The sequence below is a fragment of the Mytilus californianus genome, unplaced genomic scaffold, assembly GCF_021869535.1.
Source record: "Mytilus californianus isolate M0D057914Y unplaced genomic scaffold, xbMytCali1.0.p SCAF_3, whole genome shotgun sequence".
In the NCBI taxonomy this organism is placed as follows: Eukaryota; Metazoa; Mollusca; class Bivalvia; order Mytilida; family Mytilidae; genus Mytilus; species Mytilus californianus.
The window spans coordinates 16,733,347-16,760,727 of record NW_026262679.1 but is presented as its reverse complement, the minus strand read 5'-3'; the positions used below and the strand labels follow the sequence as shown (position 1 = coordinate 16,760,727).

The 27,381-nt window shown below is 31.9% G+C and overlaps 1 protein-coding gene and 1 long non-coding RNA gene across 5 annotated transcripts; one reads left to right on the top strand and one right to left on the bottom strand.

The window, feature by feature from the left end:
• Window positions 1-246: 246 nt before the first annotated feature.
• Window positions 247-27,381, bottom strand: LOC127734016 (uncharacterized). 3 transcript variants are annotated; one of them, XM_052243556.1, is made up of 7 exons: window positions 27,178-27,379; window positions 9,239-9,344; window positions 7,202-7,261; window positions 6,417-6,686; window positions 4,747-4,839; window positions 3,961-3,987; window positions 247-869 (listed from the first exon to the last, which is right to left on the bottom strand). In XM_052243556.1, exons 3-7 carry the CDS (start codon window positions 7,232-7,234, stop codon window positions 510-512), a joined length of 783 nt encoding a protein of 260 aa, XP_052099516.1. In that variant the 5' UTR covers window positions 7,235-7,261; window positions 9,239-9,344; window positions 27,178-27,379; the 3' UTR covers window positions 247-509. The 3 variants fall into 3 exon arrangements, with proteins under 3 accessions (XP_052099516.1, XP_052099514.1, XP_052099515.1); XM_052243554.1 differs by lacking the exon at window positions 9,239-9,344 and having other exon boundaries at window positions 27,178-27,380; XM_052243555.1 differs by lacking the exons at window positions 7,202-7,261; window positions 9,239-9,344 and having other exon boundaries at window positions 27,178-27,381.
• On the top strand, window positions 16,939-23,212 carry LOC127734017 (uncharacterized). Of its 2 annotated transcripts, XR_007997355.1 has the most exons (3): window positions 16,939-17,665; window positions 17,996-18,278; window positions 21,269-23,212. It is a non-coding gene; the product is annotated as an uncharacterized LOC127734017 (long non-coding RNA). The 2 variants fall into 2 exon arrangements; XR_007997354.1 differs by having other exon boundaries at window positions 17,996-22,326.

The window sequence follows — 27,381 nt, the reverse complement described above, 5'->3', positions numbered from 1 at the left end:
AAGCCGGCATGCCCGGAGAGAACCACCAATTTTCGGTAGGAAAAACTGACAATCCTTGTCAAGTAAGATTACAGTCTAGCGGACTTGCCACGTGCAAGAATCGAACTCAACATCAGTGTTGAAAAGCTAGTGATACAGTAGTTTGACTTAGACCATTCAGCCTCAGAGCCCCCATCCCACTCTGTTCATATAAAGTGGGCAGTCAATTGTAAACCGTCAAGATTAAGCGTAAATAATGATTGTCTGTTTATTTCTTGATTTACAGTTTTATTGATATATACTTCACATTACCATTTTTTCGTTGAAAGTAACAGTACAACAAACAGTATCAATTTTATTGCTGCCAATGAACATATTCCTCCTTTTCCTTTTCTTTTATACCTGAAATTATCCTTACAACTTCTCAAAATTAACTTCTTCGTAAGAAATCTTTTTTTGTGTTTTAGAGGTTTGAATTAATATAAAGATGAGTACTGAAACTTTAGAGAACACATCCATTAACCTATAAACTATTCGTTATGTTCCGAACACAGAAAGTTTTGAGGATATTCATGCAAATCTAGACAATTTACATGCGCTGTGTACATACAACATGATAAATCTTCATACTGGTAGGCACAATTTACCCAGGGACCTTTATTGTCATCATTATCATCCTCATAAAATCCACAAATATCACAAAAATACTTATCGGCCTCTGTTTCCATTTCATTTTCCTTCTTATCTTGGAGTCCACCATTTTTAGTTTCCTTTACAGTTTTTGGTATTTTTGGAGGAGACAATTCGTTGCTTTCCGTATCTGAATCATCGTCAGATTCAATTCTTCGTTTACCTATCAAGCGTCTAGATTCATCGGAAGGAGTAACATCCTGTTTTAAAATAAGTGTATAAAAACAAATAAATAAATAAATAAGGTAGATGTAATATATCCTGTGCATAAACAACATATAACACGTAATGTAACAGTATGTTTATTCAGATCCACTTTAGGGGAAATGTATTTATATCTGACTGTTCAATTTTGATATTTTAAAGCTAATAAGATATGAAATAGTTAATTCTTGAAAAGCAAGGAAATAAAAGAATGTGTTCAGCTGGACAAAACTTATTTTAAAATATTGGACAATTAGGTAAGGTAAATTTATCTTATTAAAATTAGATCAATAACTATCTTATATATTTAACCTACGTCGTTTTATCAGAGGTAAATCTTACGATTATTTCATAATATTATCAATTTAGAAAAGAAGTTTGTGATATACGTCAATCTGAAGGTCTCCCAAATATACAAGTTAACATACAGTTTTCGTCAATATTTATTAGAATATATCACGCTCTAAATCGTTGTACTACGGACGATATGCCATGAACACCAAATTCTACACAAGTCCAAACCAATTGAGAATATTTAGTGACCATTGGCTGTATTTAAAGAAAATGTATTTCTATATGTGAATAGTTCTATGCAAAACGTTTGCGGACTGGATCACGCATCAAAATTCAGTCCGCAGTTTGACAATTTGTCTGCATACCCATAGCCGTTCTCTGTTTGACTTATTAATAATGCATGTTAAATGATATTCTAAAGTACGCGTTCAATCTGTCAATCTTCAGCTGAACAGATAACAATTTAACCCTTTTATTATGGATTCCTGGATATACATCTGCATGTTTACTAGAACTGACAATATCGCGCAATACGGAAAACCAATTGTAACTGCATGGCATATTTACACTGGACAAGGGGTTTTCCAACCATCTGCATGCATTAATCGCTTCTAGTAACTTGAATTTTATAGATACGTAGGACTCAAATCTATGGTGGGTTCCAGATCTATGGCAGATTCCAAATTTATGGTAAATATGACGTCATGCCATCCCAAATCTATGGCAGATTTTTTTAAATCCTAATCTATGGCAAGTTTTGTAATTTCCTAATCTATGGCGGATTTTTGTTGTTTCCAAACCTATGGCAGATTTTGTGCAAATGTAGAGCAAGGCAGTACACATACAATCACTGACTTGTCTTAAATAAGTTGAAATGTACGACAACGAGAGCATGTCTATAAACATTTGTGAAATAAAAATTCCATAATGGTCAACCAAATCGTGATGTCAACCATAAAAAAGTGTAGAAGTGATATACCATTATACAGAAATCGGGATTACAATTATCTTCCCCGGAAAAATAAGCATTTCCTAATCGGTGCATGGTACCTGTTTAATCCATTAATTAAAACAACTAGAAAAATGGAAGTCCCTTAACAAACAAGAAAGCAGTTTTTTTATAAAAAAAAACAATTTAAACAGTTTGACTTTTCACATAATATTTATTTCAGCGTTAATCAATCTTTTTTTAACTGGTGACGATCTAAGTCAAGGTGGTATCCTGTAATTTCATTTTCTCACTTTAAATACTTTGCCAGCCGTAGACGCTAAAATATTTACTATAACTCCATTCCTAAAAAATATCCACTACTAAAAACAGCTGTGCCTTTCTTGATCGCGGGATTCGGACGGTAAATTAATGAGTGTCCCTCCTATGGATAAAAGATCACATCTTCATTCAAACCATCGGCAAATTGTTCTAGAGGGAAACGGAAAGTGTTTTCCTGAGTATTTTAAACACAAGACTTCGGGAAAGTTTGGAGAGCCAACAACTTTACTGTCGGCGACCACTTATATGGCGTTATTTTATTGTGACGTTATATGTTACTCTTTTTCCCGGAAAATTACCTAATTCCTAAATCTGCCATAGATTTGGAGAAAACAAAAATCTACCATAGATTTGATTTGTTTGGCGTTTGTAACGTCATATTTGCCATAGATTAGGAATCTGCCATAGATTTGGAACCAGCCATAGATTTGAGTCCTACAGATATACTGAACAAACATACATCTACCTCAGAAATGAACTCCCAACCATATGCCTTAGTTTACTAAAAAAAAGCTTTTAGATAAAAATATATTTTTTAAATAAATACGTTGGTTGCCTCCGTTTTTCACAATGGTAACAACATGCAGAGCTCGTCTATGATAGACATTGGAATGAATTTTAAAAAAAAATCTTAATCCAATTTCTTGATATCAGATGATCAGGCTTTGTGATGGAACCTAAGTTATCCAGAAGACAGTATACGGACGTCAGTTCAGATATTATAAGTCAAGGTATTAACAAATACGGTGTTTTATTCAGTCGAAACGGCATGAACTCAGGACAAAGAGAAACAATATAAAGCACATAAACAAACATCTCCTGCTACATAAAGCATTGATATATTAATGACATTGAATTTATAAATTGTTCAAAACGTTAACTTTACTCAGGTTTACCCAACAAATAGCGATACAAGGAAAATCGGAATATTCGACTTTTCCAGGAGGTCGATTTGATTAGCAATGTTAAGCATTAGACAACAATGCAAATGAATCTTAGAGTCGTTTATCTCAGATTTATATTTGTTGACATACATTTTCTCCTTGATAATATTTATGTACGTTTCGGCAACAAAGTTTATCGACAGGTTGTATGTATTCCTATGGGCACTAATTGCGCCCCTTTAATAGCAGACTTGTTTTTGTACTGTTATGAATCACAGTGTGACGTTTTTGATTTTAACGAACGTAATCTATGAATAACTGATAAATTATTAAGCCAGGGATTTCGTTACTACAAATTACTTAAAACCTTTACTAAATTCTTCCACGGATATAAAGATTTGGTTTTGAAGTTTGGTTGTACCTGTAGAAAACTTATTTCAAATGGGATTGCACATCCTCATTTTTACGGCAATATTGTTTACCGTGCCCAGAAATTTAGAAACGATCCTGGTAAACTTATCGATCCTTTAAATAAACTTATTCTAAAAAGTTACCAATTCAACACTGTAATTAGATCGTTAAATTTTGAGGTCAGAATAAAAGATTCAAATATAAAGTGTGCGAAAAGGTTTAACTTACCATGTCTTCCTGTTTAAGACTGTAATTCTACAAGAGTACATATAATCATACAATTCCACTAAACAAGTTAACAGTAGCATGCATTCATAACACTCATACGGACAACGGAGATGGTACATGCATATAGTTGATAATGAGACACCAGTTCACCAAGGCCATAAATAATATAAAGAACTACTATGTTTCTAAGCGATCAACCCTCCCTATTACTAAGGATTCCGATTAATTAAACACCCTTCCAAATTTTACAGACGCCATCACTAGTTGGTTGACCGTCATTGAAAATCTGTATAACAGACGAACACGGATATGTTCCAATTGTCTTCATCACACACCCGTCATCTTATCTGCGATTGTGATATAACCATTGAGACTAAGCACAGCTTTTGTAATTAACATGAAAAACACGACGAGTGCCACAGGTGGAGCAGAATCTTCTAACCCTTACAGATCACCAGGGATCACCCCAAGTATTTGGTTGGGTTCATGTTGCATGTGAAGTGTTTAATTTTATCTTTTTGTTGTCTGTTTTCTTTTACCACGGTGCTATCAGTTTCTCTTTGAAGTATGTGAAATGAATGTCTCCTTTGTATCTTTCCTAAGTGTTGACACTTTTTTAATACAAAATAAACCACACTAGTGTTAGAAATTCCAAGAACGCGGTAAGTTGTGATATTGTGAATATTAATAATGAATGAAAGTTATATCATGATTTAATTGTCATTTAAAATGTCCTTCTCAAACATGTTTTGTATTTACAATAATTTCCTACATGTGACAATTTACCTTCAAAGTCTTTGATGTGTATGTGTATGGTTTCTCTTCGTATCTTATTTCTAAGTATATATCGCATTTAGTTGCTGTGTCTATTTCCTCCGCCTGTTAAAGAACAATACAATTTTTAGTATCATTGTTCATTGCAAATTGTAACATTTAACTATTCATTGTATATTTTACAGTGTTTTTATTATTTTTTTTTTTCTGAAAAAGGACATTTCATTTTATCGAGTTTCTCCACTAATTTATTAAATTTCATAGATGCATTAATTTCTTTATGGAATTTAGGTGTAAAAACAAGTTTTTATTAATATATAGCTATCATATGTACCAAAAATATTCACAAAAATACATTAATTGAAAGTATATCCGACTTTTTAAGCATAATTTTGTGAAAAATCGCGGATAATTTTGTCAACATTTCCATTGCAGTAAATATTGAGTCTTTCGTATTTCTAAAAACAGTTCTATATAGTCAAACATCCAATTGATCACAATCATCCTAAAAGTTTGTTTAGTCTGAGAAATACCTTACAACATCCATCTTTTATGTGTAAAACAAATCTGTTATAATAACAGTATCATCAACACAATTGTGACAACGGTAAGAAATGAATGTTCGTGTTTTGTTGTTGTGCGAATGGTATTCACTAAACAATTTGTAATGCATTTTCTGTTATTCAATGTTTACTTATTTTGTGTTATATCTCATCTTACTATTTTTAATATGTACCACCTTTGATAATTATTTAGTATGACGATAAATTTTAACTTCTGTACTCGTGCTGAAAAACAAATTTATTTTGTTCTGTACTCCTAACAACAAAATTATATTTAAATATACCTGTGTACGTTACTTTATTTAATGCCATTTTGTCCTAGGTTAAAGTTGTCTTTTTGACATTGATAAATCTTTTTTATTTATATTGTGTCATTGATCAAACTTATTCGTTTAGTGTATATTTACTTGTTTTTGTGTATGTCTTTTTGATCGAGTTAAGCCATTTCAATTGATATTTTATTGTGTGTCTTTTTATGTTGTAATGTTACACCACCTTTTCAGGTTAGGGTGAAGGTTGTCCTGTTGTTCAGTGGCTGTCGGTTGTTGGAGTGGTTCAAAACTGTTTCTCGTTTCTCGTTTTTTATATAGATTAAACCCTTGGTTTTCCTGTTTTACACTAGTCATTTTGGGGCCCTTTATAGCTTGCTGTTCGGTGTGAGCCAATTCTCCGTGTTGAAGGCCGTACTTTGACCTATAATTGTTTACTTTTTACACATTGTGACTTGGACGGATAGTTGTCTCATAGACACTCATACCACATCTTCTTATTTATACGTACAATTCAATGAATGTTTGACGGATTGATTTTTTTTTTATATATTATGTCACATTCTCCCGTTAAAGGGGGGAAATAAAAGACTTAAATAAGGCAACTTAATGTGTTGTTTTCTCTTTGGCACTCACATTAAATGAGAGCGTACTTTAATAACTTTTATTTATATGGCTCTGTAGAACCTGGCCAAAACAAAAGTAAAAGATAAAGTGTTACTTTCATTTAAGGTCATTCAACGTTTAAATGTACATGTATATACACGCGAATGTGTAACGAAATAAATTGATTAACTTATTTTTTGCCGGAATAAAAAATCCTCTTTAAATGTCTTGAATAATATCTCACCTTTTTAAGAAGTGTATCTTTTCTAGAAACAAAACATCGAAGTCGTTCAGTATCATACATAACATACTTTGTAGTTCGTGGTTTACGGATAATTGCTGTATTGTTCTTTGTGTCGTCTGTCCTGGATGCATTTACGTATAAGTTGTTGTTGACAACACGGTGGTCTAAATAATTGTGTTGATGTAAATGAGTTACTCTGTTCGTATGCTGTAATAAATTTTCGTCGTTGTTCCCAATTTGTGGTCTCGGATTCGTGTCACCTTTATTATCCTATAAAATGTTTAGTAATCTTTACTACCATTATCAATTAGGATCGTTAATTTTAAAAAAGAGAAACATTTAAAAAAAAAAAAAAAAAAAAACAAATTTATAAATTATAGTATTCTCTTTCAGTACCCTGTGGAAAATTGATATAAGGATTTCACCATGCTGTATATGTATTTGTTTGAGGAATCAATAGTACATATTGCATTGCATCAATTAATAAGATGTTATATTGTTCCATAGAAAATATTAGGGCTGCAATCATTGACTTTTATTTATTTAAATAATGCAAATTTTCTTTGTTGACTAAAGAAATTTAAAATTATAGCGAACATCAATATCATTTGAAACTACATAATCATATATTTAATAAAAAAAATTAAATTTGCAAGAATGAATTTGGGGTGTTATATATCATTTTGAGAATCAATTGTACATACAATGAGCCTGATTTCCGTATGGCAATATTTCATACACATACGGTTTAACTAATGTAAACTTTTATATTTTTATTTTCTTACTCTATTCTGTCTTTCATGTGCATGTGTGTGCATTGAACCATCATCCTCAATAGACGTTACCTAGAAAAACAAATGATAAGGTACACAGAAAATAGATCCAAATGTTAAGACAGTTAGTTTGGGTAATACATGTCTTATCATGAGAGTAATACTATCGATGTTAACTTTATCTTTTATGAGTTTTCATGTACCAAAAGTCAAAATATTACTTTTCTTTAAAACACTATAAATATACTAGAAATATAGTGTTCTATATGCACACTACTGGACGAAAAAACAACTGTCCATACCAGTAACAGCCGTTCTACGACTGATTATATTTGTTAAAGTTGTAACAGTTGTTAAATTTCACTGCTGCAGTATTTTTGTAACTGTTCCAACTTTTAAAGTATTGTCTCTAACATAAATCGATTGCAACAACGCTAGAAATAGCTGTAAAAAATCATTAAAGGACTGTTTTAACTATTTCAAAGTTGAGACAGTTGATTTACAACTGTCCCAACTCGAAAAACGTTTCAACAGTCATAAATAAACTGTTTAAACGCCGAAAAGGTTGTTACAGTAAAAATATGATTGCTACAACCATTATATAGCCATAGCTAATGTATAAGTGTCGCAACTTCCAAACATTGATATTCAATTGACTTAAAAGTCACGGAGACAAAATTTCTGATAGTCCGGGAAAGGTTAACTTATTTGTAAAACAATTTCACCGTGTGCAATATAAGTAGGTTGTTACAAAAAAGACACAACTGTCACACCCATTTTATACATTAATTTAAATAGAAACTGATTGTAAAAAAAAAGTATATTGAAATATTTGCCGCTGAACATTTTGGTATTCCCCGCTTATTAGGTAAATGTGTTTAATTTATTAATTTAACTTATTGAACACTCCATTTCATCTCATCTCTTCGAAAAAATTCTGAACCAGCACTAGATACCTTCAATTTCACACGGGACTGTTTTATACGCATCTAATACTACATACATTTGTACACCTGTCAGATAAATCGAAAAATGTTTCCTAATATATTTGTAACCAAATGTATCTTTAACTGTAACAGTTGACACTTTTCAAAACTATCAAGATGACAAATTTTAAATTTTTATAAGTTAGTTGTGAAATCATTCATGCATGCAATGTTATCTCCAATACCCGTAGTTTTACGAATCACATTACTTCATAATAACAGTCAATATACTGTAAACCCAGCGGGAATATACACACTTGTCAAACTTAAAACTGCTTATTCCCGAGGGCTTATTTCATAAGGCATGGACACTTATAGAAATCATTTGATTGTTTTTAAGCTTGTATTTGGGACCACATTTTTGTTCCTACAAAATTATAAATATTGTCGTATTAACCATTTTGATTTATGTATAGAAAAGTCAAAGCTATGATGAACATTTAACGCATCTTTTGCAGCTATGGAAAAACAAAAATATTCTTAAATCTATTTAAATTCAATTTATTTTATTTTACCGTATTTTCTTTTTGAATACTTTAGTTAAGTTTAATATTGACTCGACTTTGTACTGTTTACTGTACCGAGTGGTCTATTTGAAGTTTAAGTGTCTTAATAAATAACACTTCACATGGCATTATTGAGGCAAAAATATTATCACTCGAGTTAATTTATATTTTCATCGGATTTTCTCAACCAATTTATCATACATATTTTGTAAAAATGTATTTATAAATGGATGGACGTACTGTATAAGACCGACACAATAACTAGCGTCAGTGAAAGTAAAACTTTTCAAAACAAGAAGACTCGCATTCGTTCAGAAAAGGAAATCAAATCTTCTTTTATTTATTCACACCACGGTTTAGAGTTTATTGTATTAATTCTTTAGACTCTGGTCTTGTTGAAATCTACAGACTGACCTCAGATGTCTTTTTGTGATTTTGTAGTTTCAGTTGATGTCATACTGACGTTTACCCAAAACATTTATTTAATCATATAAATGCTTGTCTTATCTTGATATAAACTATCTTTCTACCTGTAGATAGAAAACTAACAATTTTACCTTGTAATGGAAATTTTAAAATGGTCACATAAATCAGGCAAATGGGTCTATTATTCTGATTATATTCATCTTCAACCAGTGATGGAAACAGTATTACCAGGTGCGCCTTAGAAAAAAAAAAATTATTTATGAAATCGTACAAACATTTTTGACTCACTACGCATTTTGGATAATAACATTCATCTTCGCTTGGACCCTGGACCGGATCCACCCTTGACAGTATAAATGGTATTTCCATATTAATAGAATTTTAGTTTTAGTCTTCATTTTGACTGATCTATTTGTTTGAAGTTGTATGTGTATCCCACAAAAGTTAATTTACGTTAACATGTTTAGGGGTGAAAGGTTGATTCTGAGGTGAAAGAGGGGGAGGAGAGTAGTTTTTGTGTTATATAAGGATGGACTAAAAATAAGTATTCTGGCCCTGGTCTGAGTGAAAATATATAATATGGCTGACTATATGTTGGAAATAAATATTCTGACCTCATCAAATTTGCCAGTTCAGTTGCTAACTTCTATGTCATTGGGTCTCGGGTGAAAAATTGTCTAGTTTGCAAACAAGTACCACATTATTTTATTTATTATGATCTTATAAAAAAAAATCACAGGTTAAAATTTTCATGACTCTTTTTGTTTTTTGTTTGCAGATTGAACATTTTTGTGCTGATATTCAGAGTAATTATGAATATAATATGTGTTTTCAGCCGTGTAACACCTTCACTGGTGATCCAATGGATGAATCTGTCGTAGAGTTGTCACTTGTTTAGACATACTTATACATATATATATATATGTTAACCTCTAAATTATGATTTGTTGTTGTTGTTGGATTGATGTCTCATCATAGAAGCCAGTTTACTCAAGTTCACCATTTTATTATCATGTTTTAGTTTATTTGTAGTTCATAAGATTTTCGCCATGCTATATGTATAATGTACAAACATAGTTGTAACATTGTGTATTTACCATGAATAAGCAAGATAGTTTAATTCTAATTGTTCAGCCACAAAAAGAAAATTCCAATTCTCATCCTCCCTCCTGAAACCACTTTTTTATCATTTTTTTTTTTTTTTTTTTTATTTCTGGTTATTATTTTTCTTTTGCTAGAAGTTTTCAGAAAAAAGCAAATTGAAACCCCAAAAGTATGCTTCCACCCATCAATATTAAAATTAAATTAAAACAAATAGCTCACTAATAGTACATAATACATGTACGCCCTTGTCATGCTAATTGTGTATATTGAAATTGTTGCAAAAATATATTGGGATATATAGAAGGCATGTATTCAAAAGCAAAAAAAAATGGATCTGTAGAAAAACAGGCATGAGGGCAGAAGCATGAAAATATTTGATCACATATAACGAACTTTGGTAAACCATAATACATTTGTCACCAATGGGCCTATAAAAATGATAAAAATGGGAGACATCATGCTTAACTGACCTAACTTTTATTAAATTTTGTCTCCAACTGGCGACCTCTTAAAATGTTGGTAGTCATATATGGTTCTTTAGTTCTCAATATTTTTTTTTGTATCAATCAGTTTTCTATGAATATTTTTCTTTTATGCTAATATGGTGGGTTGGACCACCCTGACACAGGCTTATTTTTCATTGTTTGTAATGGCTTTTGTTTGTTGCTGTTTATCATATAGTCTATAGTTACTACCAATTACATCACTTGGTCTACGGTTGATGATTGTCTCATCGAAAATCATACCACATTTCCTTATTCTGGTTATTTTACATTATACAAGACTACAATATTATCAAATGAATGTTAACACTTGTTAATAATTGTCTGACTTTTGTTAACAAAAAGCAGCTATAATCAACATGATCAATGGTGATGAAAACAATGGTGCACACGCTGAAATGTCACGGCTGCTTTACCTACATGTATAATTGAATTTATGTTGAATGTAATATGAAGGTTTTACTACAAGTATCACATAAACTTTACATTATCAATAATCCATGAAAATGAAGTTACGGTAAAATTAACCATGCCAAACAGATGATGTACATCTTACAATCTGACATTTCATACCCGAATTTTAGTGGTTTATAGTATCTGAGAAATAGACCATGAAGACCAAACATCCAAACCATGAAAACTAAACATTGTCCAATGAACCATGAAAATGAGGGCATGGTCAGAAGAAACCTGCCGATCAAACTTGTACACCTTACGATTATTCAGTATGCCAAAAATAGTGATCCTATAGCTTATAGCATCTGAGAAACATTGGGAAATAGACCAATCCACAAAAACTACACATTGTTCAATGAACCATGACATTGAGGTCAAAGTCTGATGAAACCTGTCAGTCAGACATATACACCTTACAATCATTTCATAGACCAAATGTAGTTGACCTACCATTCCTACTGCTTATAGTATCTGAGAAACGGACTTGACAATGTAACTAAAATAACCTTAATCACTGATCCGTGAAATGAAGTCAAGGTCAGGTGAACTCTACCTGACAGTCATGTAAACCTTGCAAGATACCCATATACCAAATAAATTTATCCAATTACTTATTATAAGAGAGTATTTCACTGTTCAAACAACGGTAATTTTTTTCAAGCAATCATTGATCCATGAAAATAAGGTCAAGTGCAATGGACAAAGACCAACGGAAACTATAGAACATATTCAGCTATCTGAATACACGATAAGAAGTATCCAGGTCAGACCAAATCAGCTTCTATTTTAGCTTCTTAAATGTAAAGCTTTATACAAATAGTTTACACAGTTGCCGCTGCCAGATTAAAATACCTATTTCTTGCATACTTCCAACTTTTATTGCAGGCGGGACAATAAAATGATAGTTTAAAGTACATGTATTGTTTAATATGCTTGACCATTATAAAATGCCAGTAATTTAGACTATTATTAATATACATGTACATTCAGACTTTAAGTACAGCAAGCTGTCATTTAACACTAAACATTAGTGACGGACCGCGAGAGACCCTCATGGGTAGTCAGGGTCTTTTAACACCCCCTGTAGGTAGTTAAAAATTGCAATGCTAGCATTAACTTCAGATGTGATGCACTGTAAATTTCACTGAAACTAGAAATTCTCATTATCCAAATTGTTATATATTTTAAATGACTGATTATCCATTTGGTATTCATGAATTGTCGAATTATACTGATTGATCTTTTTCAAGCAGTAAATTAAATTTCATGTAGTTTTTGAGGTAAAATAACCAAAATGGGTATTCATCTTATCAAAAGAGAAATGGGGTACACCTTTTTACGTTCAAGCGTGTTTGAGTTGACTGTTTTGTCCTGAATACGTATAAATCAAAAATATTGATGCATCAGTCTCGCTTCAGATCCATTATTTTTTTTTTATATATTTAGGCTACATTTTGATATAATAACATTACACATTCACAGTACCAAAACAGAAAATATATGGGTTAAGTGAAATACCTTTCTAACAGAGTAAGTGTGTTTGAATAAAATAAGAAAAACTTCGTGCTATTTCAAATGTTTAAACTGGAAGTGTATTTCTTAGTTGTATTTTGTTTTACTTTCTTTCACTCATTTTTTAGTGAAAAATTTAGGCATATTAATTATTTTATTTATGAAATGTATAAAAAAAGTGGGACAAATGTTGTTCACAACTCCTCCTTGGATTCATACAAACAGTCCATGACTTTATAAGTGGATCTTAAAAATGCATAACTGAAAAAAAAAACAATCAAGGTTATATTAATTATTCTTCAACCTCTGCAAATGTTTAGTCTTAAATAGATTTGTTTTAATGTTTTTATTAACTTTCAAAATTTCCCCCTGACAACCAACCAGACAATAGTTTTTAGTTGACAAAAGGCCTAAAAGTACACGAGATGCTTTATAGCTAGTAAATACATTTGTTTTTTAAAACACAACTGTCATGTAAGGATCGTAATTATGCCAAGTGGATACATTTATCGGTTTGCAAGAGCTAAGTTGACAGCGCGGGTCATCCCTACAATGGCTTCCATTTTCACGATTGAAAAAATTAATCGGCGTTATTGAGAGATGATTTTGACGAAGTAGAATCCTGATTTTTTGTGGAAAGTTCTACTAATTTACACAAAGCCAAGCCCCCTTTTTTTTTTAAATTATATGAAGATCGGTCAATTCTCAGCTTCTAAGCAGAGCCAATAAATCAACAAATCATTGAAAATATTTTTTTATACAGTATTTAAAGTGTAAATCATATATATATATATATTTATAAATGCCTGTGCTCACTGTACACCTTGAGATGACCCCACCTAAAAAGGTTACCAGTTGTCCTAGGCATAGGTGTAAGCGTCACTGTCAATAAGTTTTCGAGAATGTCTATTATCTTACCTCCTATAAATTTCTAGGAATATGATTGGTTAAAAGCGTCCGCGTGGAGACCGTGTATATTCCATATTAGGTTAGTAGGGAGGCGGGGCTTATTTCAATACACGGTTAGTAGTGAAGTTACGACTTTTGCACTATTTAATTATTTAAATGCATTGAAAGTTCTGTTTAATATTGTTATATCAAGGTTGTTGATATTAAATTGTTATTGTTGACATTAGTTTTTTTTGGTCCAGACCAATGGAAGTAGGTTCTTAAATTTGAACACTTGAACACTTTAATTTAAAAATAAGAAGATGTGGTATGATTGCAAATGAGAAAACTCTAGTCTAAATTCAACAAATAAAGATTCACTGAAACTATGAATTCTCATTATTCATGTTATTCCAAATTCATTAATGATATTTCAAATGAATATTTATCCAAGGTATTCACAGTCATCCAGTAATGTGGTCCTCCTTACAAATTGTAAGTTTGCTATTTGTTCAATTCACAATTTTCTTCTTGTCCAATTTATTCCGAACATCACATCATCATGATGGCATAATGCTGTAAGCACTATTCCACAAAATTATGAATTATTCCACTGTTTCACAATTTGCAGCTATTAGAGTGACTCAGTGACATCTATATTCCTATGCATCAAAGTGCATACATGTATGAAGCAGGCTTCATATTCTAAAAACTGGGAATCATGCTCAAACCAATATGAATTCTACAAAAAAAAATATATACATTGAGAATAAAGTACTGTAATATTGTAACTGATCTAATACTATATACGGTACCTAGAAGAAATTTCAATTACAATAACTGTATTTACCTAGAAGAAAACTAGCAATTCTTATTTGATTGGCAACACATTTCTAGGACTTGTACAATTGAATTTATAAGTCCCATATAACACGAAGAATCAAACCTTTTATGGGTGTCTAAATTCTAAAAGATATTGTCTTTTTTTTCTATATTCATGATTTCTTACTGTGTACTTTCATTGAAGGGTTACTGTCTAATTGAGGCTAACACCATACTTGTTTTCATCAATTCTTTAAAGTCAGACATAGTTATTTCTCTCTAAAACACAACAGGTGATTGCTTTTGATCATGTTAATATGAAATAAATTACAACAGAGAAAAGTTTAAGGGATGAAAAAAAAAAACAGAAATAAATGCACTGTTACTATGCTATATAGACGTTCCCTTTGTCAAGTGCATATAATGAATAAACTTTTTTGAGATAAACGTAGAATCTTTGTCCTAATGTTAACCAGGAACATATATATACTGTTCCCAAGCTTAAGTCTCCTGTTAATGTTTTAAGCAAACTAAAATAGCTAACATTTCCTTCTTAAATTTAGTAGTAAACCTTGAGTTTAAATTGACATCTTTTGTGTTACCCGTATACTTTTTACCTATTACAGCTTGTATTAAATAATGCTTTGCAGCCCAGACAACACTTTCTTTGTTTTATTTTAGTTATTTACCCAATTTTATGTTGATAAATCAATACTCAGATAACTTTTAAAATCTGCATTTTTTATATCCACAATACCAGAATAAAATTATATCCTGTTGTTTCATATTTTTCTTAAATTTTAATTTATTTTGAATATTTATCCACAAACACTGGACACTTTTAATTTGCAAAACACTCATTTGCAAATCCGCCGCCGCCTCTCCTTAGACCTACAGTGTCATGTATATAACCAAAATGTGCGGAATTACATGGGATTCAATAATTTCATTGCTTTTCTGCTGTTATTATTATATATATTTTGTAATTTGATTTAGAAAAACATGGGATTTTTGAAGAGGACAATTAAAATTTGTGAACATCATTATAAAATCATCTTCAATACCCATGACAGTTTTAAATTCACCCCCAAGGCAATTAACTATTGTGTCTTAATCTGTTTATTACGTATATTATGTATATTATTACCTATCCAGACTGAGTGTTAACATCTTGATTATTACCTATTCTAATGTCACAATTGCATGGTAATGAATTCTATTTTGAATTTGAATAATAGGTATTTTTAAACAAAACTCTGAGACATACAATGCAGTTAACTAAGTAAATTTTGTAACAAATAACTTGTTAATTAATACTTTATATATAAAAAATATTTTGAACTTCATGAAATCTTAGTTTATCTTATGTTTACATAAAAAAATATGCTTACAGATAGATTTTTTTGTTTGTTTTTCACATAGTCAATAATAAACATAAAATAATTATAGATAAACAGTAACCATGTAAAAAGGCAAACAATATGCAATTAAATGTGAATGACCATGAAGGAAATGTGGGATATATATCAATGATACATCAACCCAACAAAAAAGTAACCAAAACACATGTAGACAAATATATGACTCATGAACAGAAAGTCCTTTAATGATGGAATAAATAAAAAGACACTCAAATGTTATAACTAGATGACATTATACATGTTACATATTTGTTGATGTGGATGACCATCCATGCCAATATCCAAAACATGAGTAAAAGGAGATGTTTGTTATATGCCAAAGAGACAGCAGCCCAAAAACCCAAACAAGTAAAAAGGCATAAATGGATTTTGACTAACCATGCTAACAGGGCACAACCTATATAAAACTGACAGAGTTCTCATAAAAATATATATACATTTTGGTTTCTATACATGAATTCTAGCATGTGTATTTAGTACAAACATTTTTAGGACAAGTAAGCATATATTGTTCAGGTTTAAAGTATTTAGTGATTTTATATTCCATGCTAGGTCAAAAAGAAAACAGCTATGATGCTAACTTTAAAATTATGTTTTGTATTTCTTTTTAACTGAAAACCACCTTGCAATTAACATGATAAAATATTTTATTCATTGTATTATTCATTTTGAGAAAAGATGCAACCTCCACAACCTTTTGTTCAATATGAATCCATAAGTACATGATGAAACAATTAAATTGTGTTTCATGTTTTAGATTTACCTAACATGAGTGACGTTATATTCTGTGACGTAATTTAGTCCTTTACAGAATTTCATCGCAGCACGCAAGCTGTTTAAATTTCGTAAGCGGTAAAATTGAAAAAATGAAAAGTAGTATCTTGTAAATGATAAAGTAGTGTTTGTATTGTATGGTTATAACCTGCCTCATGCTTCCAATGTTTATTAGAAGTAATCTTAGAAAGAATTCATTTTATCGATCGTCATTTTTTTTTACCATATTCCATCAGGAATTTCATCGCCACGTGGAGAGCACATGCAAAGACTGAAAGAGATTGGTCCCATTATTCGTTTTCATTTTTATAAATTATTTAATTTTTACAAATATGAGTAATAAGATGCATTATTGTCCTAAGATTTGCAGATTATAATAATGATTTCGTCATTGTATTTCTACATCAAATTAGATGCATGTATATAGTCTGCCTGATACTGATATTAAGGTACTCATAGATATATATATATGACGACTACTGTGATAGTCGAGTTTGGCATATTTTTACACCGTTATTGCTAGGATTTCAAACTCCTGTGGCCTAACAATTGTATTTGCGCTGTAACAGATCATGCAGGTTAGTAACGTGTCTTTAATGTTTATGTGTTGTGGGGTAGGCGTTATCTGATGAACTCCCGAATTATAATTAAATTTTCCTTAAAAGGGTATACATCGGTAATTGTGTATCTAGATCTTTCATAGCACATATACAGCAAATATTCCATGAAAGGATATGAACGTACAAAGGTGTAAAAGGGACGTACCCTTTGGGGCGAAAGGACCCAGGTTCGTAACCGGAAGTTCAACTTTCGATACAAATAAACAAAAATCTTGGAAATCTTGCACATAGACCATGCCCGGAGTTAAGAAGCAGTAGCCAAAAATCGTCATGTCTAAATGTTAGCTTGCTGGTGGATTTAAGCAAACATATATCATTATCTGTATATATCCTGCTATAAATTTTGCGTGTACCTACACACTTGTTACTAAAAACTGTCAGTGTCGAGTCTATCACATCAGTCATCACAGTGACATGTATAGTTGCTACTACTCTCTAGCCTAGACTAGGTCGATATGGTATGAATAGTTCAGATAAATCACAAATTTAGTCATAATGTCATCAACAGGCCACAGCTTAAATTATTGTTGTAATAACTTAATTATATACAAATATTACACTATGTCACTATCAACTGACTATGGATTTAAGAATTAATAAATATATATATCATGTATATATACTAATTTTAAATTAATTTTTTTTTTAAATTATTGTAACTATCTTCGACACAACTAGGAGTATACTTGATATTTTTATTGTTATTGTTTCTTTGTACAGTCATTTGATTTTGTTATGTCAATGCTGTAGCATGGTGGAACTAATATTTACTTTTTGTTGAGTTGTAGCACAATGTTGGGAAGATCAGTTAGAAAGCGAAAAGTGCGACCTTGCTCTGCCACAGAACACCACCAGGGTTGTAACAGTTGGACCAGAGACATAGACAACATTGACACACCAGTTTTTACAAATGGGTCACTAGACTGAACTGGATTCACGACTCATCACGCCACTAACTCAACTCCTTTAGGTCACATACATTTGTACATTGGATCATCATCAGACGTCATTTATGCAAACCCCCAGAGCTCTGCATTAGTATGTTCCAGTTCACAGTTGATAATTTACCAGGTAATCATCAGATTTACAAAAGCAGTATATTACTTTTAAGTTAAACCCCTTCATGTACATTTTGTACATGTGATTCTAACAATAACAAACATATGTATAAAGATTAAGGCAACTTTTTTTTTTTTTCCAATCTTATGGTTTAGATTTAAAAGATTTGTGTAATGATTATATCTCAGTTTCTAAACTTAAATCCACAAACTATTGCTGAATGTGTTATTTCTACAATTTATAGGGGATGCCACATCATGCGTTAGAAATAAAAAACAATTCTTAAATATAAGGTTACAATTATATATTATTATAAATATATTACATGTGAAACTTTTAAATGTTGTTTTGTATATTATCATATGATTTGTGACATATGATTTGTAATGGAGAACACTATTGACTAATATAATATTATTTATCTTGATACATAATCTGAATATTACAAATCGATATGCATGTACTGCATGAATACAGATGTTGCAATAAAGTACCACAATTATAAAGGACAAAATTCATAGAAGTGTATATTTATTGATCACTATTTTAGGACAGACTGCAAATATTTCTGTTTGCCCAAACCCTACCAACCAGTCTCAGGTGTGTGGGAAATTTTCATTATTTTTAATTTTTTTTTTTTTTATATATTTAAGGGAAAATAGGGGCCAAAATGGTTTTATCTTGTAAACATTTTTAAAATGAGACTATTACAGAGTTTTGTGTAAATTGTCAGACGCAGATAAGCGAGGATATATACATGTATGTACATGTAATATTAGCACAAACTAGTACAATTTAAGTAATTATTTACAGCTTGTCTTGCAGTCTGCTCCAAACCAGTTAAAAATCTTTAGTATTTAGGTGTCGACAACAGCTTTAATTTATATATATACTAGAATTTATTGTAATCTTCATCCTGGAAGATTCTAGGAGTTGCTCAAATAGATGAGTATCTTACGCTGTACATTGTGGTGCCAAGCTTTGTTAATTTTAGGCTGGAAGCATTATGACAACAATTTCATTTGCATAAAACCATTGGCCCTACTGGTTGCTTGGCTACTGTTGATTCCAAATTATGGATGATATTTATTAATGAAAATTATAGTACAGGTTGAATTTCAGTTAGCATGAACACTGGGACTAATTTGAAATGTTATGCTTTTAATTATGAGGGTACCTAGATGTTGTTAAGCAGCTTGTTTGTGTTTTTTTTTTTGTGTAACACAGGTCATCCTTTATAACTTGTTGGTTGTCCTAACAGGAGACATTTACCATGTTTACCTTGCATAATCTAGGCCTTCTTATGATAATCCAAGTTTCAGGTCACCTAGACCTCAAATGGAAATAAGTTTTCATTTGGGCAACCTGGTTCAAACCCAAGACGAGACAGAGAGTGGTTGCTGCTGTTATACTAAATGTTTGTTTCTTCTTACATGGATTTAGACTCTAATATACAGGTCCTCATATTCATTCTTTGAAATTTGCATTTGCCTGAGTTGATCCAGTTCTTCTTGCCTTGTATTTATGGGCAGTTTTATTACATTATAAGAAATTCACTTCTACATAGACATCTTACACATTCAGGTATTTCCCATCCAATCTTTTATGGTAATATACTTTACAAAGTACAAAATGTCAGTTTACCTCAAAAGCTAACTAAACATTAAAGCAAAATTATAAAGAAGGAATACTGTTGCCTGCATAAAAAATGGCATATTTTGGCTTCAATATTGATTCACTTGCACAGTCTTTGCATCGGACAAAAACTCATTTATTCTTAAACCAGTTGCTGGTTGATATGGGTTTTGTTCCTCTAATATATGTTATGATGATATGATACTAAACCCCCATTGGAGGGATGGTGCTAGATATTTCATATAATGAAGACATAATCTTTCGAACAGTTAAATTGAGGTCTGGAGCTGGCATGTCAGTAATGTTAGTAGTCCATTGTTGATTTAAGTAATGTCGTCATTTTTCAATTTTTGTTTTGTTTGTTTTCTTTCCTATTCTGATATTGGACTCGGACTTCTTTAAACTGTGTGATTTTTATCGTGCGTATTGCTGTGTGTTTGTTTGTTCTGCATTTGGTTGAGATTTTAAATAACTTGTTTAACCCCTCCGCAATTTAGTACCTGTTCCAAGTCTGGAGCCTCTGGCCTATGTTAGCCTTGTATGAATTTTTATTTTAGTTCATATATTTGGGAGTTTAGTATGACATTCATTATCACTGTTCTGGTACAAATTTTTCATTATGGCTGAAGCCATTTCTGGTTTTTAGGTGGATCGCTTCAGATGCTTGGTCCCAACTGCAGATGTTTATCCTGCTATAACCCCACGGGTTTTATTACTGTTATTTCAGACCTTTAGTAACCGTTTAATTGTAAGTTCCACAGCACCCAGTACATACAGATGTATCAGAGAGGACAGTCTTTCTTTTTTCATGAGTTCAGATCTCTAATTGTTTTAATGTTTAAAAGATACATTTCCTATCTCTCTCTACGAATTGTTAAGGTATTGCTTACTTGTACATTTTGTATCTCTCTCAACAAAAATTGTGACATTACTTTTACTAGTTTTGGATATTTTTTTAGGAAAATTTAACAGATGTGTCAAAAAAAATTTGAGGTTTGTCAGTTTTTAAGAAGGTATTAAACACTCCAGGCCTTTACATTTACCTTAACCAGAGTCATGCTGAAGTCTAGCAAATATTTCCTTATCTTGTTGTTGGCTAAACTTGGTATGAATTCAGTGTGTTTGAAGCTGTCTTTTCAATTGTTTTTGAGGACTATTAAAGGGTCGGAGATCCAATGCTGACAACTTAAGACAGGGGTTACAGAAGAATTATTATTTTTCTCGATTAATTATGCTTTAAATTGTATTGGTATAACATATGTAACATATACTTCCATGTAGCTATTTGCTGTACAAGAATTGTAGGAGATCCTATTAGCTTTAATGTTTGGATAGTAGAATCCTCAATAGTAAGTATGATTTTGTAGCAGACCGACATCCTCCAGATGGGGTTGACTTAGGTCTAGGCACGGAAATGAATCTTTGTGGTGGCATGATTGTCAAGCATGTTAAAAGTTAACTCAGATCATGAAACTATGAGGATCCACCATATTTCTTAATAAAACATGTAGCAGGTAATGACACAGGTAGTTCTAGAGAGGGATTTTTGCACAATGAAATGAAGAACATGATCAGATGGATTATGCGGTTTATCAGTTCTTAAGTAAGTATGGTCTCAAATTTGACCAGGTTATTGCAAAGCATGGACTTGTGTTGCTATAGAATATACAACTATTTTATTGCCTTTATAATTAGCTGTCAGGGTTGCTACATAAAATATTATGATTTCCGATCAGACCAGAAATTTTTCAACTGGATGTTTTTCACTTGTCACCCTTAACATGCTTATGAAATGAATTGATAAACATCTTGAATATATATTTGATGATATACTATAATATACTATATTTTATGGTATACAAATACAATCAACTATCTTATGGTTTGGTGTAGTTTTGGTTAGTATTTTTATCTGTGTAGGTAAATATGTTTTTGAACAGTTGTTCACAAAACATCATATAGATTATTTAACATATATATGTACCAAGTTGTACTTTGAATAGAAATAGCTATCTATCTATCTGTAGTTATCTCATATCTGGTTCACAGCTTTGCAGCGAACCGCCCTTTTTATGGCGGTTGACAGAGTCTCTGTTTTCCTCCGTCAATGTGGCAGAATTCGCTGCATAGAATCTTAATGTTAACTATGAAATTTTAGGTTTTTGGATAATACAGACTACACTTGTGTATTCCACGGTGTTTTCTAAATTTAAAGCACCAGTGTATCCCACGGTGCATCTTTACATTTTCATATATATCTATCTATCTATCTGCATTTTGCAGCAAGGTTGCCATATTATCTTCGGGTAACCAACCATATATCTATCTACATATACATATACATCTATCTATCTATATATATATATATATCATATGAATCTATATTATGAATAAAAGCTGTGGCCAGATATCGCCAAACCATAAATGTATTTTGTTTTAATGGCACCATCTGAGATAATGGAATTTAAGTAAATAGACTTAAATTCAGTTATCGCTGGGGCCACTGACGGATTGTGTTTCATGTTTTAGATTTACCTAACATGAGTGACGTTATATTCTGTGACGTAATTTAGTCCTTTACAGAATTTCATCGCAGCAAGCAAGCTGTTTAAATTTCGTAAGCGGTAAAATTGAAAACCCGCCCTCCCACTCCTTTTTTTTTTGTACGAGATACTGCTCTTTTGTATTTTTTTTTCAGGTTTTTGTCGGTGACAGTGGTAATACAGATTTGACTGATGATGTTAATTTGTTTGCGGTTGAGAAAAGTGACTTTTATTTGAACTTTGAGCATCATAAATAGATTCCCAGTAATGGTAGAATTCGCTGCATAGAATCTTAATGTTAACTATAAAATTTTAGGCTTTTGGGTAATACAGACTACACTTGTGTATCTCACGGTGTTTTCTAAATTTAAAGCACCAGTGTATCCCACGGTGCATCTTTACATTTTCATATATATCTATCTATCTATCTGCATTTTGCAGCAAGGTTGCCATATTATCTTCGGGTAACCAACCATATATCTATCTACATATACATATACATCTATCTATCTATATATATATATATATCATATGAATCTATATTATGAATAAAAGCTGTGGCCAGATATCGCCAAACCATATATGTTTTTTGTTTCAATGGCACCATCTGAGATAACACATTTTGTTTAATCAACCTTCTTAAAGGGCAACTGTTATGACACTGTGCATTGTTTCAGGAAAGTTGATTTAATAATTATATAATATTGTTTCATTTTGTCGATTAATATTATTGTGAACCATCGTATTAATACATACATGTGAAGATTGGTTGATTGTTGGTTATTAAAAATCCAGTGACAAATATTTCATGCAAATTTAGTCCGAGACAGTTAACAATACATTAACATACAATATGTATAGGTCCTATAATAGGCCATCCCGCACAACCAAACCAATCGAATGCCCCACATGAAAAGTGTTTAACAGTAAAACGATGAAGATCAAGAATGACTTTTTTTCTAATCCCTTGTCACCATTTGGGTGATGTATGTGAAATGGATAAGGGATTAAAAAGAAGTAAAACAATTATGGAGTAGTAGGGTACCACACTTAAGTCACAAGGTCAAGTTCAAAAATTGCCTGAGGTCACTAGCCATAGGTGACTTTTAACAATCTTTTTTGTTCTAAACTGATCTGATTTTTGGTTTCATATGAACATTTTCATAGGTCACAGGTCCTTTAGCAAATGAGATTTCATGTTTTGTCACACACCAACACCCTCCCAAAGATCACAGGTAAGAATTTGCCATGTTAGATCCACACATACATGTATATATAGTCATGATAGTCTGGTGTGCATGTACATGATATAGGGACTGTTAATATTCTATTTCTATTATACTGTATCTGTACTTGCGCCATGAACTGTTGATGATTTTCCTATTTTCATTTTCATCTAATCATGCTAAAATGAGTTTTTTGAAGGGCAAACTAAAAAAAAAGGAATCTGCATAAGTTATGGTTCATGTGGTCCTTTTGGCTAAAATGGCTGCATTTCCACCTCAAAATTTACTCTGAGTACAGACAAAGCTGTGTATCTGCAAAAGTGTTAAGGCATAGCATGCCCCAGATAATTAAAATTCAAATATATTTTATAATTTAGAAAATGAAAAACTTAGCAGGATTATGCAGTGCACTTTTTTTCATTCCTTCAGAAGGTGCAAAATAAACTAACTTGTGAAAGAGGTTTGCGAACTTCCCCACAGGTAATAATTGAAGTGAACTGTATTGATTGACATGGACAATAGATGGACAATAAATACCTGACAATAATTGGAGATTTAAACTGTGTATCTGAGTGGACCATATGAAGTGAAACTCAACAGTTTGTTAATTCTATCATCTTCTGCAGGGACGAAAAAAGTGCACTGCAAAGTCCAGTTAAGTTTTAAATTTTCTAAAATCTACAATGCATATGAATTTTATTTATCTAGGGCATGCTATGCCATAAAACTTTTCCAGATGTACAGGTTTGTCTGTACTCAGAGTAAATTTTGAGGTGAAATCGCAGCAATTTTAGTTAAAGGGTCCACATGAACTTTAAAAAGGGGGTGGGGAAAGGGGGTCATACATGCATTTCAATGATGCATTAACTTTTCACAAGCCCAAATCCTAACTTTGCCTTGGAACATGATGATGCAGGAGTGCGGCGATATAGAACGTCGATTCATACCTGTGATGTGAAAATCCATGGATGGTACTAGCGGGATTCGAACCCTCAATCTCGGGATCTAAAGGCAGCGCTCTAACCAATTGAGCCAAAGAAGATCTTCCCTAACTCAACTAGTTAGACTACCTTTATATCTCCAGGTCTACAACACTCTTCCCCCTTTTCGGGCTGCGTACCATCCATCCGAGCAACTCGCAGGTACAACCCCGAGACATCTACTCGGAAATCCTCTGGCCAGTTCCACCTAGATATGTCACGGTCATCCACACATGACCATATCAAACTGCCAGGCACCTATATATTCTTGTTTGTACAAGTAGTACTTGCTCGCAGCGCCAATGATGTGAAAATCCATGGGTGGTACTAGCGGGATTCGAACCCTCAATCTCGGGATCTAAAAGCAGCGCTCTAACCAATTGAGCAAAAGAAGATCTTCCCTAACTCAACTACTTAGACTACCTTTATATCTCCAGGTCTACAACACTTGTAAAGAAAATGTGCACATTTTTCCTTCAAAATCTTGGATCCATGATCATGATACACATGCTTTAAGATATTGTTCATTTATACTTACCGAATGCAATTTCCAGCTCAGCTTATGTTGTGGTCTAACATCTGTAGCTTTTCTTCTACGATATATATTGTGTAAAATGTAGTTTGCCGGCCGGCCGTTCTGCCGACAGGAAAACAACCAAAAATAAAGTAAATCGTTTACGGTGAAGAATATTTTTCCGTTTTTGATACAACTTGACAGATTTGATTAATGCTCATCGAAAAATGTCCCTGATGGATAGCAATTCAAATAAAACAAGTTAGTATGCTGTACTGTATAGGTAGTCATATTCATTAAATATATTTTAATTACAGCGACGCAACATTTTCACTTCCGCATAATTTATCAAAACTATTTTAAATGTAAATTTTTATGAATGCATTACTAATAGCATCTTCTGCAATAATTTTAAACCTCTTTTTTAAACGGAGGCTTCTAATATGATGAAGCTAGTTATGAAAGACTCTGAATAGGCAGAATAAAAGATAAGATACCTAAAGGATCGTCAAACTCACAATACAAGTAGATATGAACAAACAATGCCATCGCAATAAACGGAAAACCGTCGACAAAAAGACAAACAAAGATCGCAAAAATAAATAAATAAATAAAAAACAAAACAAACCCACAATAGATGATAACAACAATATAAACGATGGGTCATTTCACAACTATTCCAAACCTTTAAACGGTGAGACGTGAAATGTTTTTTTAACGGCTGCAACCGTGACGCTAAAATATTTGTATTAAACATTTACCGACTGTAACAACCTATTAAATGTTAACTTTAAACATTTAACGACTGTGGCAACCTTTAAAACGTTGTAATAAACATTTAGTGACTGTTACAACCTTTAAAAAGTTGTAACACACATTTTACAACTATCTAAACTCTAAATACGTTGTAGCAAACATTTTTTGACTGCATCAACGTCTGAAAAGTTGATAAAAACAAATTTCGACTGTCCCAACTATTAAAAGGTTGGGACAAACATTATACAACTGCCACAACTTTTGGAAAGACTGTAACAAATAGTTTTTGACTGTGACAACGCCGTAAATCACTGCAACAGTCCACAAATTACTGTGGATAGCAATTTTTGTTTTTCACAATCCCTAAAAGTGTTTGGACAGACATAAATTAACTGTTACATTTCTTATCATGAGAGTAATACTATCGATGTTAACTTTATCTTTAATGAGTTTTAATGTACCAAAAGTCCAAATATTACTTTTCTTTATAACACTATATCTTACTAGACATATTGTGTTCTATATGCATATGATGGGGTTGACTGGATACTCACAATCTTACATATACTAAGCCAAATTTCCTTTTCAAGCCAATTTAATAAGAGATAAAATTGAGAATGGAAATGGGGAATATGTCAGAGAGACAACAACCCGACCAAAGAGCAGATAACAGCCGAAGGCCACCAATGGGTCTTCAACGCAGCGAGAAAATCCCGCACCCGGAGGTGATTTAGGATTTAGGATAGAATGCCTGGATTGATTGCAGCTTTCCTATTGGGAACATTCCGTTTCTATTTAGCAAAATGTCAACAGCGCCTGCATATATAGCATATATCTTTAAGTTGGTACAATATTCCAAAGCTTTCGTTTTATTTCATGTTTTCTTTGGTAGAGCGTTGTTGCTCATAAGAAAGTCATCGAGCCAAGGGTTTTTAATATCAAAGTTAAAAGTATAAATCTGAACGTTTAACGGACGCCACATTGATTTGGTTGACCTTTGGTTGCGAAAAATATGTGTCACCGGTAGATGACCACGGATCGATATGTTCAAATTATAGTTGCCACAATTCTGTTCTATTTCCATGATTGTGACATCTTTGAATACGCTACTTATATTTTTCAGTCAGATATAAATGATAAATTTTTAATATCATTATGATTTGACCAATATTTTTTTATATTTATATATTATATTTTAACACTACAATCAGTCAGACGAGGACACAAATATATTAAATTCAGATAACTGAAACTTACCTTTATTTCACTGGAATTGTCATCGTTTTGACTCCGAAGCCACCCTATAACACACAGTGCTATAATAATGAATATAATGATTTCTATCATAATAAATATCCAATTTGTTTACTCAGTTTTTCGTTTTTGTGTCAGAAGCTATAGAAATAAAATATTTAATCATCTCATTTAATCTGATCTACCCAATCTTGGATAAAAATATCA

Bases quoted from the DNA above. Each gene is read 5' to 3' on its own strand.
- LOC127734016 (XM_052243554.1), bottom strand. From the start codon at position 27,267: ATGATAGAAATCATTATATTCATTATTATAGCACTGTGTGTTATAGGG. The intron at 7,262-27,177 runs GTAAGTTTCAGT...TTGTTTTTCTAG, and splicing joins ACAATTCCAGTGAAATAAAG to GTAACGTCTATTGAGGATGA. The intron at 870-3,960 runs GTAAGTTAAACC...ATTTTAAAACAG, and splicing joins GTCTTAAACAGGAAGACATG to GATGTTACTCCTTCCGATGA.